The following is a 15,406-nucleotide window of genomic DNA, read 5'->3' as shown; positions in this document are numbered from 1 at the left end:
ATCAAAATAGAGAAAGTAAACATAATATAGCAAATCACAAGAAAAATGTGACAAAAGCAAATTCTGGAGAAAAGTCTTTGAAACTATCCTTAGATTTTACCTCATTTTTAGGATAATAATAAAGCAAAATTCACTCCTCTTCCATGTCTCTAATGTGACGTAATATTAATCAGACAACCAGATCTGACAAAGAGAGAGAGAATTTATTAAAGACTTGTTATTCGTAATCATAACGAAATACTACTAGCATTGTGACCTAACAATGTGCCGTAGGTAGATTAAGAAATATGCAGTGCATTTTCGATTTTGTAAAGAGAGAAACTAAGGAATACATACGACGGAATCTATATAAATATATAAAGCAGAGCACTAAGCCCGCTGACATGGCAGTCTCTATGATTAGAATGAGTATTTATCCTTTTCCTCATTTATTTGACAATTTAAATTTAAAATTCAATTATTAATAAGTTAAACAAAATACAAAAGCCGCTTAGGTTTTCAGTTAAAGAAAACTTAAAAACCGTTTCGGCTAAAACTCAACAGACGCTTCCTTTGTCCACTTAGGCCTCATTTGTTTTCATTAAGATTAAGACATCTGAATCTGAATGCACATCTAAATGATTAAGATGTTGTCTCTAGATCTAAACACTGAATGATTAAGACTGTTTGTTTTTCAACATCTGACTGTGCATAATATAATTATTTAAACATAATAAATATACAATTCAAATAAAAAAGTAACTAAATAAAAATTTAATAAAATAAAATTATTATTTGACAAAAAAATGAAACATTTATGTTCGCTAGTGATGATGGAGATGCTTTGTAGTGGTGGTGGGTTGGGTAAGTGTGTGGTGGTGGGTTAGGTAGGGTAGGTAGGGTAGGGGTGGTGGTGGGTAGTGGTGGTGTGATAGTTCAGAGGTAGGGGTGGTGGTTGGGGGTAAGGTAGGTGGGTGGTGGGGGTTGGGATGGTGGTCGTGGTAAGTGGGGGTGCGAGGGGGGGGGAGGGGGATGGTAGGTGTTGTGGGTGGTGGTGGGAAGGTTAGGGGGAGGGGTGGTGGTGGTGGGGTGAGGAGGGTGGTTGGGGGTAAGATAGGTGGGTGGTGATGGTTGATGGGTCGTTGGGGTGGGGGTGGGGTTTTGGGTGGTGATGGTAGGGGGGTTGTTGGGGTAGGGGTGGGTAGGTGGGGGTGGTGTTCTTTGGTGAGTGGGTGTGTAAGGTTGGGTGGTAGGAGTGGGGTTGGGGTGGAGCCGGTGGTAAAATTTATTCATAAAAAAAGTACCTCTTGATGATATTCAGACTTTGTTGAAGATCTTAATGATTAAGACCTATTCAAACCAAATAAGTTGTTAAATCTTAATGTAAACAAATGCACTTAAGGGTATGAGATCTGAATCTTCGTATTCAGACTTCCATTAAGTGCAAATAAATGAGGCCTTAGTTACCCATTCCTTTCTCCCTGCCTGAAACGTTTTTTTTTTTTTTTTTTTTTATAATTTTAAAAAGCTTTTAAAGAATCTTTTGCAGTTTTCCTTTCTCATTGAGAATTACCTTTAATTTCAATCTCTCTCAATATAAGAAAAACCCCCATAGATAAAAAAAATACCGTCGAGAAGATGGAGACATACTTGCAGACCGGATTCATTAATTTCGGCAATAAGTAGATCATGTGAGTGCTCTCTGCCTCCATCATTTACACAATACAATTTACTTTTTGGATGGATAAATTAAGCCTCTGTTGTTTTCACCAACGTTGTTATTTTTCTCTTACCCATGGCCCATGGCAGCATTCTCTTGGCGTAGGACAAGTGTGACTTGTGGAATTATATTGATGCCATAAGCCTGCTTACTTTCCCTGCGTCCTGCAGCGACGCAATAAATATTCTTGCTTTGTTGGGGTGATGATGTTGCTACTGTGATTTGTCGAGTCTTCTTGATGAGGTATTATTGAATCACTTGTACTTAACGATAGAGATTTACAAACTTCTACTAAATATCAATCCTTTTAAGCAAATTCAAATGCCCTAAATGAAATTGAAGAATTTGAATCTAGGTAATAACATCATGAGAGAGTAAAAGTATTTTTTAGAGACACGACACCTCCTTTGCATGCTATATTTTGATCAGGACAAGCAAACAACAATCAAATTGCTTGGTTGTTTGAAAAACTTAATTCCAGTAAAGCTTCCAGGCACATGATGTCTAAGCAAGGGCTGAATCCACAACACCTCTCCTTGTGGAACTTTCACTTATGGATCTGGACATTTTGTGGAGTCAGGACAACCCGACCTTATGTATCACCTTCTGGATATCCCATCATCACTAATCTCAAGTCTGGTAATTATATTTGTTTTGCTCATTTCTTTTACTTTTGGATGAATTTAGTGTCTGCAAAAAAGGTTTTTTTTCCCTGATTTTTTTTGTACTCCTTTTTATATGTTGATGTTCTTATGTATGTGCTTCAAATGAACATAGCAACGTTAACTATGAGAGAATAAGATTTTGTAAATTTTGTTAGCAAAGCTACTCATTTGATCTCAAATCTCGCTTGAGGGAAGCTGCTGCTAAACTTGATTTTGTAAATGAGAGTTACCAAATATTGGTCAATATCTTTTTCTTCTTATTATGTAGCTATTGATTGTTAGTTGCAAGATTCTTAGGAACAAAAGACAATAGGATCGCACGAAGAGCTTCTTGCTATAGAGCTTTAAAGAAAGTAATATGTGTGTGTGTATATACACACACACACAAAAGCAGGACAACAACCCAGTGACATAGCGCAACATAAACAGAGATATGTGTTTATCTAACGTGAAAGGACTCTTTCAGTTACACGCGAACAAACTCTCTCAGTTACCACCGAACAGATTCTTTTAGCTACATGCGAGTTGAGATCATTTAAAGATCCCCAATCAGTTAACAAAAACTAAAAGGGTCCTTCACCAGCCGTTAAACATAAATACAGTAAAACAATAACTTCAATATTTCCTTCTGCTGTAGGCCCTCTGCCCCATAAATTCTTTAAGAAATAAAACACAATCGGTTTCAATGTTTTCTTTTGATGAAGGTAATTCACTTAAAAGATATATGAATGGAAGATTTTGGTGACGATGCCTTTTTTCCAATTGATTATGTGTTTCACCTACAGATGTTCATATATCTTTGTACGCCCAAATAACGTTTTTCTCTTTTAAAGGTATGTTTTTCCCTTCAACGTCTTTTACTTTTTCTATCCACCAAGGAATGAGAAGATTTGTTCCTGTCACAAAAAATTGAGATGCAGCTTAATCCTTCCGGAGAAGATACAATAAAGCTATGTTAAACAACCGTTGACTAGCTAACAGATGGGATTAAAAAACTGAAGTTGCTTTTAATTTTCCCGTTAAAGGAAGAAGAAAAGTATATTTTTATCAGCGAGAAGAAAAGTGCTGAATCTCAAATAATTCGTGATCGGGGTTGACAAATTTACTTATACTATGAAAGAGGCATCTCAAATGGTGCCATCTATTTTTTCCATAATATTTTGTCTACGGAGAGAGACAAGAAATTCGACACTTTTGAAAAGAATTTTGCAGGACAATGACTGACTGTTGAGCAAGAATGAGTCATTTAGTGCACCGGTTAGTTCAGATGGATTCATAAATCACAAAGGTATTATTTCCTAAACATGTTAAGAGTAGTATAACTTAGCATGTCTATAAGGGTGTTCTCTGTATTTCCCTGTGGTGCCACTATTCCTAAAGTTTCTTCATGCATAGTAGATGCTCCAACACATTTTACTGGTTGAAGACTCATTAATTTGTGCAAGTTTGCAGCCTTTCACGTAAATGTTATCCAAGATAATGCAAAAAGGCCAGCAGATGTTTTGCCTAAATAATATGGATAAATGCTTTGTCAAAAAATCATCAGATAAAAGAAAGACGGGTGATCTTATTTTGAATTATATTATAAAACCGTATCGTGAAGGGAGCGAAAGAATGGCTGTGTAAAGTTCTGCCGAAGGTGACCAGGAGGTCATGAGTTTAAGTGGAAACTTTTTAGCGAAAATGTAAGGTGAGACGCGCGTACGATAGACCCTTGTGGTGGTGCCTCTTTCTCGAACCCCGCACATAGCGGGAGATTAGTGCACCGGGCTGCCCTTTTTAATAAAACCGTATCGTAGAGTGTCGGGCACACACTTTTTTCCTAGGGTAATGAGTTGCTTTGGCTTTTACCTTAAAGCCTTAGATAGAAGTGCGGGTACTTCGCAAGCTAGAAGAATCATTTGCCTTTGGCAATTTTGAGTCAGAATTCTTTTATGATTAATGTTACGATGGGGAAATGTGTTGATGATAAAATTGTTAGAAGACTTCTCCAATCATTTACTAAAGTTCTTGAGGTATGTGACAATGTCAAATCTTCTAATTTATGTTCGAATGTTATAATATCTTAGTTTTATGAGGATTACATTTTCGGATATTAGGATAGGATCATTAGTAAGCTTAATGAGATCATTTATGACCACGTGAAGCGCGAGAAAATTAACTAGTTAATTTAATATTTAGATGTTTATTCTTGGGTATATATCCCTTGTAGAATAGAGTTTAAATTTTAATAGAGCAATGTTTAAGTAATGTCTCCCATCCACACGGGTCTCAATTAGTAGGATATTTAAATTTGAATATACATGTGAATATTAAGATGTTGTATTATATGAATATTAAATAATTAAGAATTTTTATTTTCTCAACATTTAAATGTATAAAACTGCTGGTCTTTGTTTAAATTATTTATAAATACAAAATACATATAAAATACTAATTAACATAATACCCTACCAATAGTTTTATATATATATATATATCCAAGGGGTGGTATGGGGCGATGGGTGCTGATACATAATAGCAATTAGTTGTGATGGTAGTTGACAACAGTAGTTAACGATGGTTGTTGATGGTGCCGGCTGGTGGTACCGGCTGATAATTGTAGTAGATGACAATGATAACTAATAGCGTAGGTGATGATTTTTAGCGGTGTGGCGACATATAGTGGGGGTTGATGATTGTGATTATTGGTACTAATTGGTGGTTGACTGTGGTAAAGATGTTAGATTATGATTGATTATAAATGGCGACTAGTGTTGATGACTACTGATTTTGGTGTTTGACAATGATGGTAGTTGTGACTGATGATGGTGGTAGTTGATAATTGTGGTCGTTGATGGCAATTAGCAGTGGACGTAGATGGAGTTTTGGTGAAACGTCATATTCGCATGAATCCTTGAATAGACGACATCTTAATATCATTAAGCATTTGTTAAATATATTAATTGTTCAAATTTGTTCTGACCTATTAAATAATTGTAAGGTATAAAAACAAATCGACTTAATAATTGTGATTTGAATGATGAAGACTCAGAATAAAAAAAAAATGTACTTAATATTAAAAAAAAAATATTGACTTTAAATCTTCACTACGTAATCTCTTAAACTTTTGCGGGCAAATACCACCCTCATGAAAAAATAAATTAGATGCTTACTATTCTAAAAGCCAACATAAACAACCTCCCTTTCATTCTCGAAAAGTCACAAAAACGAAGTGAAAATAGCCAAAAGAAAATCATTTGACTTGCTTGATAACACGTAGGGCTTAGCCCCTTACGCATGGACCACCCCAATTTCTTTTATCCTACACCACAATTTCAAATAATGCCTAATATTGCACGTCTCATGGCGCATTTTTGGGACCCCACTCTCCCTAGACAAAAATCTCACAAACCGAGGCTATCTCCAGAATTAAAATGCCAAAAATATCCTTTATATTTGGTGATACATTCAAAATATCTTAACAATTTTAGTTTTCTTATTTTATCAAAAGTAAATACTTTTAATCTTTGCCGAATAATAGAGATTGTTAAATTCAGCAATAATTGTGAAAAATAAGATTTATCATGAACTCATATTCTGATGAAATATTTGTAATTTTTACTATTTTTGATCTATTTTTGGCGATGGTACAATCTTTTGCGATATAGTTTTTGCTTTTCTTAAAGTTATTATTATGTTTGGTGCAATTTTTCATGTTGTATCTGAGGCTTGGCGTCAGAGTTTGTCAAATATTGCATAAATTAATGCTCACTTTTTATAATCCTTACCTTTCAATTTATTTGTTTTACTTTTTCTTTTTAGTCTGTTTTAAAAAAAATATTTTTTTTGGTAACTCTTAAATTCCAACATGATATGCTTAAGATCACAAGATTCAATTTTTTTTTTCATTTTCTTAAACTCTATATCAAGTGAAAACCAGACAAATAAATTAAAACAAAGAGAGTAAATTTTAAGGCATTAAATTACTGCTCCCTTCAGTTCAAATTAATTGAAGTTTTAGACTTGGGCACATGAATTAAGAAATTCACTTACTCCTAAAAAATTAAAAGGTGTATAAACTAAAATACCCTTAATGAAAAGGGGCTCTAAAACTATAACAAACATTAAATTTATTCATTGAATCAAGAATGTGTTAAGGGTAAATGTGAAAAAAAAGAATAAAATACCTTCTTGATAGATTAAAATCTCAATTATTTTGGACCAACTTTTAGAGGCTAAATCCTCAATTATTTTGGATCTGAGGAAGTACGAAAGTTGGCCATGCGAATTATCACTTTTTCGGATTTTTTTTCATTTTATTTGAAAATCGTATTTGATCATAAAAATTTTATGTACAACTTGAAGTCATATTTGAAATCTAAAAAAAAACTAAAACCTTGTTTTCCTTATTTTTTTCTTTTCACTTTCAGTACATTCAAATATCAAAAGCTATAATCAACACAACCCCCAATTTCAAAAATTTAAAATAAAATTTGGTTTCTATGACCAAACGTCTAATTCAGGTCACAAGATTCAAAGGTCTTACGTATTTATTTTCTTAAATTTCGTGTCAAGTTAAAATCAGACAAATAAATTGAAACGAAGGGAGTTAAGGCATTAAACTTAAATTATTTGGAAATGTAATTAAGGAATCATTCCCCAAGACAAGTGACCATATTTGTCATTTCTTCTTCATAAAACAAATGTTGATAGTCACAACGACATCGTACTGACCGTTGCTCTCGTGCCAATAAATATCACCTCATTACCCTCTCACTACTCTCATTCTCATATTTTTCATCGCAATCGTAAAATTTGTAGATCTTCAATTCAATTCAACACAAATGGCTAAAGATCCAGTTCGCGTTCTTGTTACTGGTGCCGCAGGTAATCTCGATCTCTTTTATTTAATTACTAATAACTTAAACTTCTGTTTTTTTTTTTGGACAACTTAGATCTGTTGTTTTACTTGAAGTTTGGTTGATTTTTAGTGGATTTAATCATAGATCTACTTGTTTACTGTTAATTGATTTGCGTGTATGTTTTAATATGTGATCTGCAATTAGTTACAATTATTTATAGATTTCTAATTAATCTGTTCTAGAAAGAATTAAATCAGACATAGATTTCTAATTTCTCTTGATTATGATTTGTGTATTTAGGCGACAAAATACCATAACAGTTACCATTATTTATAGTTAAAACTATAGAAAAAATTTATAGATAAGAGTTAAAAGTGTCTTCAAATTAATTTGAAAAAAAAATGGAAGTTAATTTGACTCTCACACATAGTTATTTATAGTACTCTTATTTTGTTTGGTGTAGTTAATGTTGTTGATTCATAAACTTGAGGTTGTCAAGCATGTTTGATTGATGTATTTGTTGTTTCACCAGTTAGTCTTAACCATGTTAACTCGTGATTTTAATTACTTAATTATACTTTAAGATTAATCACTGTTTTTTTTTTTTTTATTTCTGATAAGAAATTCTGTTAATTTGATTTACTGAAACTTTTTCTTTTTCGAGAAACTTTGGTATATTCTTAAATTATCATTAAAATCAAACAGGTAAAAAAAAGAAAAAAAAAAGAGGACTACTTTAGGATTAAGGTTTAGTTGTCACTGATGGAGCGTGATTGGGTTTATGCATTTAATGCTTTCGATTCGGAAGTCAAGAACGAAAATGTAGTACTAACTACTATGATGTCATGTAGATTTGTAGTTTGGAAAAACTTCTCGTGTGTTAGTTAAGCTAGATACATATGAAGGTTGGCTTGTTAGGTGCTTTTCGGAAATCTGTTTTCGAGGTTTTAAGATTTCTTTCTAAAGTTGGAAAAGTTCAATTGCGACACTAATGTTTTATTGGTGTTCCAAGATCATGAGTTGGTTGGATGTTGTGTTAACCCGACACCACATTTTTGTTTTTCAGGACAAATTGGATATGCGTTGGTGCCGATGATTGCCAGGGGAGTGATGTTGGGTACAGATCAGCCTGTAATTCTCCACATGTTGGATATTCCACCAGCTGCAGAGGCACTGAATGGAGTGAAGATGGAATTGGTGGATGCTGCCTTCCCTCTTCTTAAGGGTTGGTGCCGTTGCTTCTCATAATTATAATGTCATGCCATTTCATCACTTGTTGAAAGTGAACTTGGGTTAACTGGTTTGCTCCACTATGTATGTGTCAGGTGTTGTTGCCACAACTGATGCTGTTGAGGCATGCACTGGTGTTAATGTTGCTGTCATGGTTGGAGGTTTCCCTAGGAAAGAAGGCATGGAAAGAAAAGATGTTATGACAAAGAATGTTTCTATTTACAAGTCCCAGGCTTCTGCTCTCGAGAAGCATGCTGCTCCCAACTGCAAGGTCAGGCAAAGTCTATATATCTTTAATTCCTTTTAATTTTAGTTGTGTCTTGTAACTTGCACCTAGTGTTCAGCATTGCATGATATTTTTCCAGCTTTTGATCAGATTATTCTTCTTTTTGACTGTGGAGGTAATTGGTTACTTAGCTGATAAAATACACAAGCTAAGTCAGTTAGAATAGTTATGAGATGTTTATTTCCTAATTTTAATGTCGCGGTACTTTGACAAGGCCCTTCTGCCGAAACTCTAATGTCTTTGTTATACATTGCCTTCTGTTTGTGTCAATGGAAACATAATTGAACCGTTTTCAGGATTTCGATGTGCATGTTACGCACCTCCATTTCATTTGTGGTATTAAAGTTTTGCCTTGTGCTTCTTCCAGGTGTTGGTTGTTGCTAACCCTGCCAATACAAATGCATTGATCTTGAAAGAATTTGCACCATCCATTCCTGAGAAGAACATTACCTGTCTCACAAGGTTGGACCATAACAGGGCCCTTGGCCAAATCTCAGAGAGACTGAGTGTCCAAGTGAGTGATGTTAAAAATGTCATCATTTGGGGAAACCACTCATCAACACAGTATCCTGATGTCAACCATGCAACAGTTAAGACACCAGCTGGAGATAAGCCAGTCCGTGAACTTGTGGGTGATGATGCATGGTATAATGAATCATTAACTTCTTGTGAATTGATTATGTATTTTGTTTTCTCGTTTTGCCGATTAACTGATAATTTTCACTCTCCGTATTTAGGTTGAACGGTGAGTTCATTGCTACCGTACAGCAGAGGGGTGCTGCCATTATCAAGGCTAGAAAGCTTTCTAGTGCCCTTTCCGCTGCTAGTTCTGCTTGTGATCACATACGTGACTGGGTCCTTGGAACTCCAGAGGTAGATCTCTTGACTTGGCGCCTTGTTGCATTAATATAAAACAAAGGAAATAGTATATGCATATTGCTGGTAGATGGAAATTGGAAGGAGTTCTTATCTCAATTTTTTTTTCCCTAACCAAATGTTACAGGGAACTTTTGTTTCTATGGGTGTTTACTCTGATGGGTCATACAATGTCCCAGCTGGGCTTATCTATTCCTTCCCAGTTACATGCAAAAATGGAGAATGGTCCATTGTTCAAGGTTAGTAAATATATTTAGTCGCATTCAGTTGTTGTCATTGTTTTTAATCATATATTTATACTCTACAATGTTAGGCTCCTATTATGTTATTGTTTTCAGGCAGTTCCTCTTTGGCATTTGAGGAAAATATTTCTATTTTGGACCTTTTTTGCCTTTTGGATTTTCATTAGAAAAAACCATTTCTCCGTACGGCTTTAGAAAAGATGCCGACACTTTACTGAGTTTTAGCTTTAGATATTGGTTATCAAAAAAGAGTTTTAGAAGATGTTACCTATTGCTTTATCTGGAAGTTCCCATCCAAAAAATTATCTGAAATTTTTTGCTCTCCCAATATAGTGCAAGTTTAATCTCGCAATTCAGATATCACTCATTTGTTTTCGAAAATTTGAGCCGTTCCTTATGTCTTTGATTTGGGTCCTTTTTGATGTTTTATCATGTTGTATCTCTCTTCTCTATCTTTTATTAGTATATTTTTTTGTTAGCGTTAGACCTTGGTCGGAAGTTTCCTCCTTAGCAGTGTTTTGTTCCTCCCTTGGTGGTTCTAGAAATTGTATGAGTTGCCTGTCAACAGAGTTGTAAGTACTTTTTTTGTTGTTCGTGTGGCCAGGTCTTCCAATTGATGAGTTCTCAAGAAAGAAGTTGGACTTGACAGCTGAGGAACTATCAGAGGAAAAAGCATTGGCATACTCCTGCCTTAATTAAATTGCCTTTTCAACATAATGAGTATTTGGCAATAGAAGTGGCTTCAGTTTTGAATAAGGCCATTTGAATACTGCTTTCTCAGTTGTTTGCTCTTTATTGTACTCGGTTTTATGCAACGTTCGAGATAGAACTGATGTATTTTGCTAATAATTAGCATCTTTTGTTGGTCCTTGGATGATAATTTTCCATCATGAGTGAGCTTTTGTTCTTGCCCACCAATTTGGCTACTTATTTTGTGGAGGTAGTTCTTGTCTTTGAATGTCTTAAAATGCATATCCCCTATGAAATTTCCCATGATGTCTGGTGTGCTCTATATTATACTTCAAACAAGCACGAAACTGTATAAGACAACTTGGAATAGTTCAAATTCTGCAGCAGAGAAGCCTTGTCGAATAATGGTTTCTCCCAACTCATAACTCTTTTGATACTTGAATCATTCAGGTCCAACCTGAAACATATAATTGTAATGGAAGTATAAGATTTCTACTTCATATGATCTTTTTTAAGTATGACCGTTTGTAATCACTTACTTGAGGCTTACATTTACCTAAATAATTCATGTTAAAGTCAAATAACATAGAGTTTGGTTGAAAAAAGAAGCAAAAGAAAGTCCTTTTACAAAGTTCCTCTACTGTCTATGTGACTGATTGCCCAAGGCTTTAATGGTTCAAGTGCTTTAATGTTTGCCTTTTCTTTGTCCTCTGTCTTTTGTATTTGCGAAAGTTATCAGTCCGTCCTCTTCGAATTTTCATATTTTAATATGCTGTTATACACGTTCAAGACTCCAACATAGCTATGCATTCTTTGGTAAATACTGATTATCGTATCGAGATTTTTCGATATTACATAGGGCATCTTACGATCAAATAACTTAATGTTCCTAAAATACTTTCGAGGACAAATTACAGATATTTAGATCGTTATACATATAGAAGGCAAGATGCATTGAAAGTCAATTTAAACAGAAGTTACGTGGAATTTGGAAATGAACCAAATGCAGCATTATGTTAGCAAAAGAACAAGTTTGAAGAATTATCGGAAGAGGATAACAAAAAAAAGAAATAGAAAAAAGTAGGGGTCGGAAATGTAGAGATGTTGACGAGAAAATACAAAAATTTAAGAACCAAATTCCGTGAATTTCTATTTATGTTTTCTGCTGATGTTTCGCTCCATTATGTGAAAATAATGAGAAGTACGGTAAGATACGATATCAAACTTACAAAGGGTCCCTCAAGGCACTAAAAGTTTCACAAAAGTGTTAATGCTTCATGAGAGTTCATTCTCATGTTTTTAATCCCTTTGCAGCAACAACAACAACGTATGGGGTCTTGGGGTAGAGAGTACGCAGAACTTATCCCTATCTTCGCAGATAAAGAGGCTGTTTCCGAAAGATACTAGGCTCAAGTAAAGCGGAAACACAACAATTATGAAACTTTTAATCCCTTTTGCATCAAATTAAAACATGCACCTTATACCTTTTCTTTTTTAGTTTTAGTGCGTGTCGAGTCATATTATTTTTATGACATTGCCAAATATTGATTTTGGACTTCTACTGGGTAAAAGGAAAAAAATGTAGGAAGTAAACAGGGTAGAATTAGACAATATTCGATTTGACTCAACAATCTAAGAGTAAAATTGTTGGAAAATATTTATTTGGGAAAGAATGGTTGAAAAATAGAAGAACTGAAACAAAGAAGTGTGAGAATTGATAAGATTTTGAGGTGTGTAGAGAGTAATTAAATCAAACCAAATTGTGCTGGTGTTGTTTTTAGAGAATTATTTAGCAACTAGTAAATATAACCACGCTATGCGCGGTCTTGAAATACTTCATTTAAATTTATCAAATGATCTTTTCCTAAACCGTAAATATTAAAAATAACCCAAAAAGTAGATTCTGCAGAAACTAATATTGTTGAGTAGTGACCCTTGATCAATTTCATCGCTCTCTCCCTGATGCACGTAGCGCCCAAACTGAAAATTTGTCGCATAAATGGTCCCGGATAAATATTGTGAAGGTAAGTTTTCCATGTAGAGCATGGTTACCAGTAACTGTTACTTATATGTCAAAGATTTTCCACTAACATTCAAATTAGAATTGGCTGCAATAGAGTTTTGTTTTACTTCAAATTGGATTCTGCTCCAATAGACTTTTGTTTTACTTGCTGCAAATGGGTTATATTAGTATGCTCTTTATGCAGGTATTAGTGAAATAAACCATTTGTTTAAACAGGAAAACAACATGCTTAGCATAGTATAAATGTTCTGGTTGTTAATGCCATCATCAAAAACAAAATTTTCAATGCAGATGACTTTGGACAACTTGAAGTACCAAACAACCAGACGATATTCAATAAGAACCAACTACAGAAATGAACATCTATTCCAGAATCTAATCAATAATAAAGCTATAGTAACAACATTTTTAGCAAGCATATGGCACCTCATATGTACAAAACTGATATGTGTCTAATTCGTTATTACATGAGAATCAACAAAACTAGCAATTAATGCTTTTACCGTGTCCAAGTCATAGAGTATTGGAGAAATAGAACTACATGACAGATGAAACTCTTACCAAGCTAGCCTTGAATCATTCGAACTCTCTTTATTATAATTTAAGTACATAGGAAAGTAAGAAATTTCTTTTACAGCCCAACTGCCCCGGAATGGAAAAAAATTCAGCTCTCACCAGAATTCAAGCAGAGGTATTTACAACTATCGTTAAACTGATTGCACTCCCACAATGATGCACTGTTCTTGAGGTTTTTCATCACCTTATTGCCAGATATCAAGAAAATAGAGTGGTGGTGTCAGTCCTAGTCTTCTTTGTCAAAAGATTAGTTGGCATTCGATGTTTCTATAAATCCTCCTTACAAACATATTTCATTCCAATAATCCAACTTTAAAACTAAATGACAAAATGGATATGGTTAATTAGAAACAACATGAAGAAGCAACTGTGTATATTGAGCACAAGTAGACATAGGCAGCTATAGAGGCGGTTGAGAAAAATGAATTCCACTGCTACTGACATATCTCAGCATTTAATTAGTATAAAAAATTTGTTCTCATAATAGTCACACACAAACATTAACAACAATAATCAAGAAGACCAAAGCATATACCCAAAAATACAATACACTTGCAAAAGCAATAAATCAAGATAGTGGAAGAGCAGAAATATGAGGAAGTTTATTGGCCACGTCAACGTTTCGAACTTCTAGTTAGAAGTTAGCCCGTATGAAATGTAATTGTATCAACTTTGCAGATATTTTCAATGATTAAAAATACATTACATGAATCACTACACATGAATTTAATTATCAGTGAAAGCAACCAAAAGATTCTAACGATAAACCCCAAACTCTTTTTCCTGCATACTCAGTAGAGCACAAAAGCATAAACGTTTTTTCCTTGAGAAAGTAAGAATGTTGTCAAGAAGCAATGATAACTTGGAACGCAAGGCCTTGAAAAGAGCACATGACTTTTTTTTTTTTTCCCATTAGTTAGCAAGGATAATTGTGCCTATATGACTGGCCAAAAATCATGAATAAACTTGAAAAACCCGATGAAACATCAGTTGAAATCACGGATGAATATAAATATGAGACATCAATTAAATTCATGGCTGAATGTAAGTTAAATCAATAATGAGCAGATTAAGTATTCGCACCAGTAATAGAAAATTTAACTATATAGAGAAAATTAACAAACATAAAAGGAAAATGGATTGTTGGAAAACTTTCAAAAGTTTTACCAAATGACAGATCAATTGGAAGAATTCTGAAAGAAAAAAACATGGGAACTTACAATTTAAGAAGAAACATAGTAAATTTTCATGAATGTTAAGATTGATAGGAAAAATAACTTGAAGAACGCAATCGCATCAAATTGATATCCATGCGAGTAGGAGACACATAGGTAACCAGAACGTACAAAAGATGTACCTTCACGTTCCACGCTTCATCGATGTAATCCCTTCGAACTTATATTCTCGCTCTTTGAAAAGGATTTTCATAGTAATATGAAAAGGTATCATAATCGGATAGATCCTTTCTCGAATACTGCTCTCAGATTCATACGATGGCAGATCGCCTCCGGTTGTCTCATCGTCAGGGCAATCCTGATTAAAACTTTCTTCTCCTGCCAGAATCGTAGCCTCAGCCATTTTTTCGATTGTGAAGAACACTAAAGAAATCGATGGGTGAAGAACAGAGGAACTTCAATTCATTTTGGTCGAGTGATGGTGCTTGATCCATGAATAGAGAGAGTGAGAAATGTGGAAAACGAAGCGTGCAAGGGTAATTATGAGAAGAAGCAACTGTTGAGAACGAGAAAAGAAAACAAGTGACTGTTAGGGAACGGGTAACAGAAATCGGTTGAAGTGAGTAGATAATAATGAATTAATTAATGAGGGAAAAAGGGAAAAAAACAGGGAAAAGCATAAATAGTGTTCCTGATTAATGAGGCATGCCACGTCACCGGGTCTATGTCCTGCAATATATATATATATATAGAATAGGAGAGGCAAAATGCTATGAGAATGACAAGTGTAACCACGTTATGATGCCAAGTGTCAAAAAATATTTAAAAAAACAATTGCCAACTCAAAAAATTAGGGTAACGTAAATTATTAAAATAGAAATACAAAAAACAAAATTCAACTGCCAATTCAGAAAATTAGGAAACGATTTCATTCCAGCTTTTTAGGAACATAAGGCTTGATTTAAGGAATGTGTTCATTATTTTTGGTTATAAGTTAAATAATCAAAAAAAAATAAAAAATACATGTATCATAATTATCGGAAATTTGACATTAAATTTATAAACAAAATCGATATATTAATTGTTCATATGTTCAGAAT

General features: G+C 34.1%; 1 protein-coding gene and 1 long non-coding RNA gene across 2 annotated transcripts; both read left to right on the top strand.

Annotated features, from left to right (window-relative positions):
* The first annotated feature begins 1,491 nt into the window (after positions 1-1,491).
* LOC132068144 (uncharacterized) lies at positions 1,492-3,141 on the top strand. Its single transcript, XR_009417325.1, has 3 exons — positions 1,492-1,670; positions 1,789-1,942; positions 2,055-3,141. It is a non-coding gene; the product is annotated as an uncharacterized LOC132068144 (long non-coding RNA).
* A 3,933-nt stretch (positions 3,142-7,074) lies between these two features.
* On the top strand, positions 7,075-10,760 carry LOC132033102 (malate dehydrogenase). The gene is made up of 7 exons (XM_059423011.1): positions 7,075-7,233; positions 8,275-8,433; positions 8,534-8,709; positions 9,092-9,369; positions 9,462-9,597; positions 9,728-9,839; positions 10,447-10,760. The coding sequence occupies exons 1-7, from the start codon at positions 7,191-7,193 to the stop codon at positions 10,539-10,541; spliced, it is 999 nt and encodes a 332-aa protein (XP_059278994.1). The 5' UTR covers positions 7,075-7,190; the 3' UTR covers positions 10,542-10,760.
* Positions 10,761-15,406: the final 4,646 nt, after the last annotated feature.

Source organism: Lycium ferocissimum, chromosome 1 (genome assembly GCF_029784015.1).
Source record: "Lycium ferocissimum isolate CSIRO_LF1 chromosome 1, AGI_CSIRO_Lferr_CH_V1, whole genome shotgun sequence".
Classification (NCBI taxonomy): Eukaryota; Viridiplantae; Streptophyta; class Magnoliopsida; order Solanales; family Solanaceae; genus Lycium; species Lycium ferocissimum.
The sequence above is the reverse complement of the archived record's forward strand: the minus strand, read 5'-3'. Positions and strand labels throughout refer to the sequence as shown.

What these genes read in the sequence shown, in the direction of transcription:
- LOC132033102 (XM_059423011.1), top strand. Translation starts at nt 7,191, where the DNA reads ATGGCTAAAGATCCAGTTCGCGTTCTTGTTACTGGTGCCGCAG. An exon ending in TCTTGTTACTGGTGCCGCAG is followed by an intron (nt 7,234 to 8,274) that starts GTAATCTCGATC and finishes TTTGTTTTTCAG; the next exon opens with GACAAATTGGATATGCGTTG. An exon ending in TGCCTTCCCTCTTCTTAAGG is followed by an intron (nt 8,434 to 8,533) that starts GTTGGTGCCGTT and finishes TGTATGTGTCAG; the next exon opens with GTGTTGTTGCCACAACTGAT.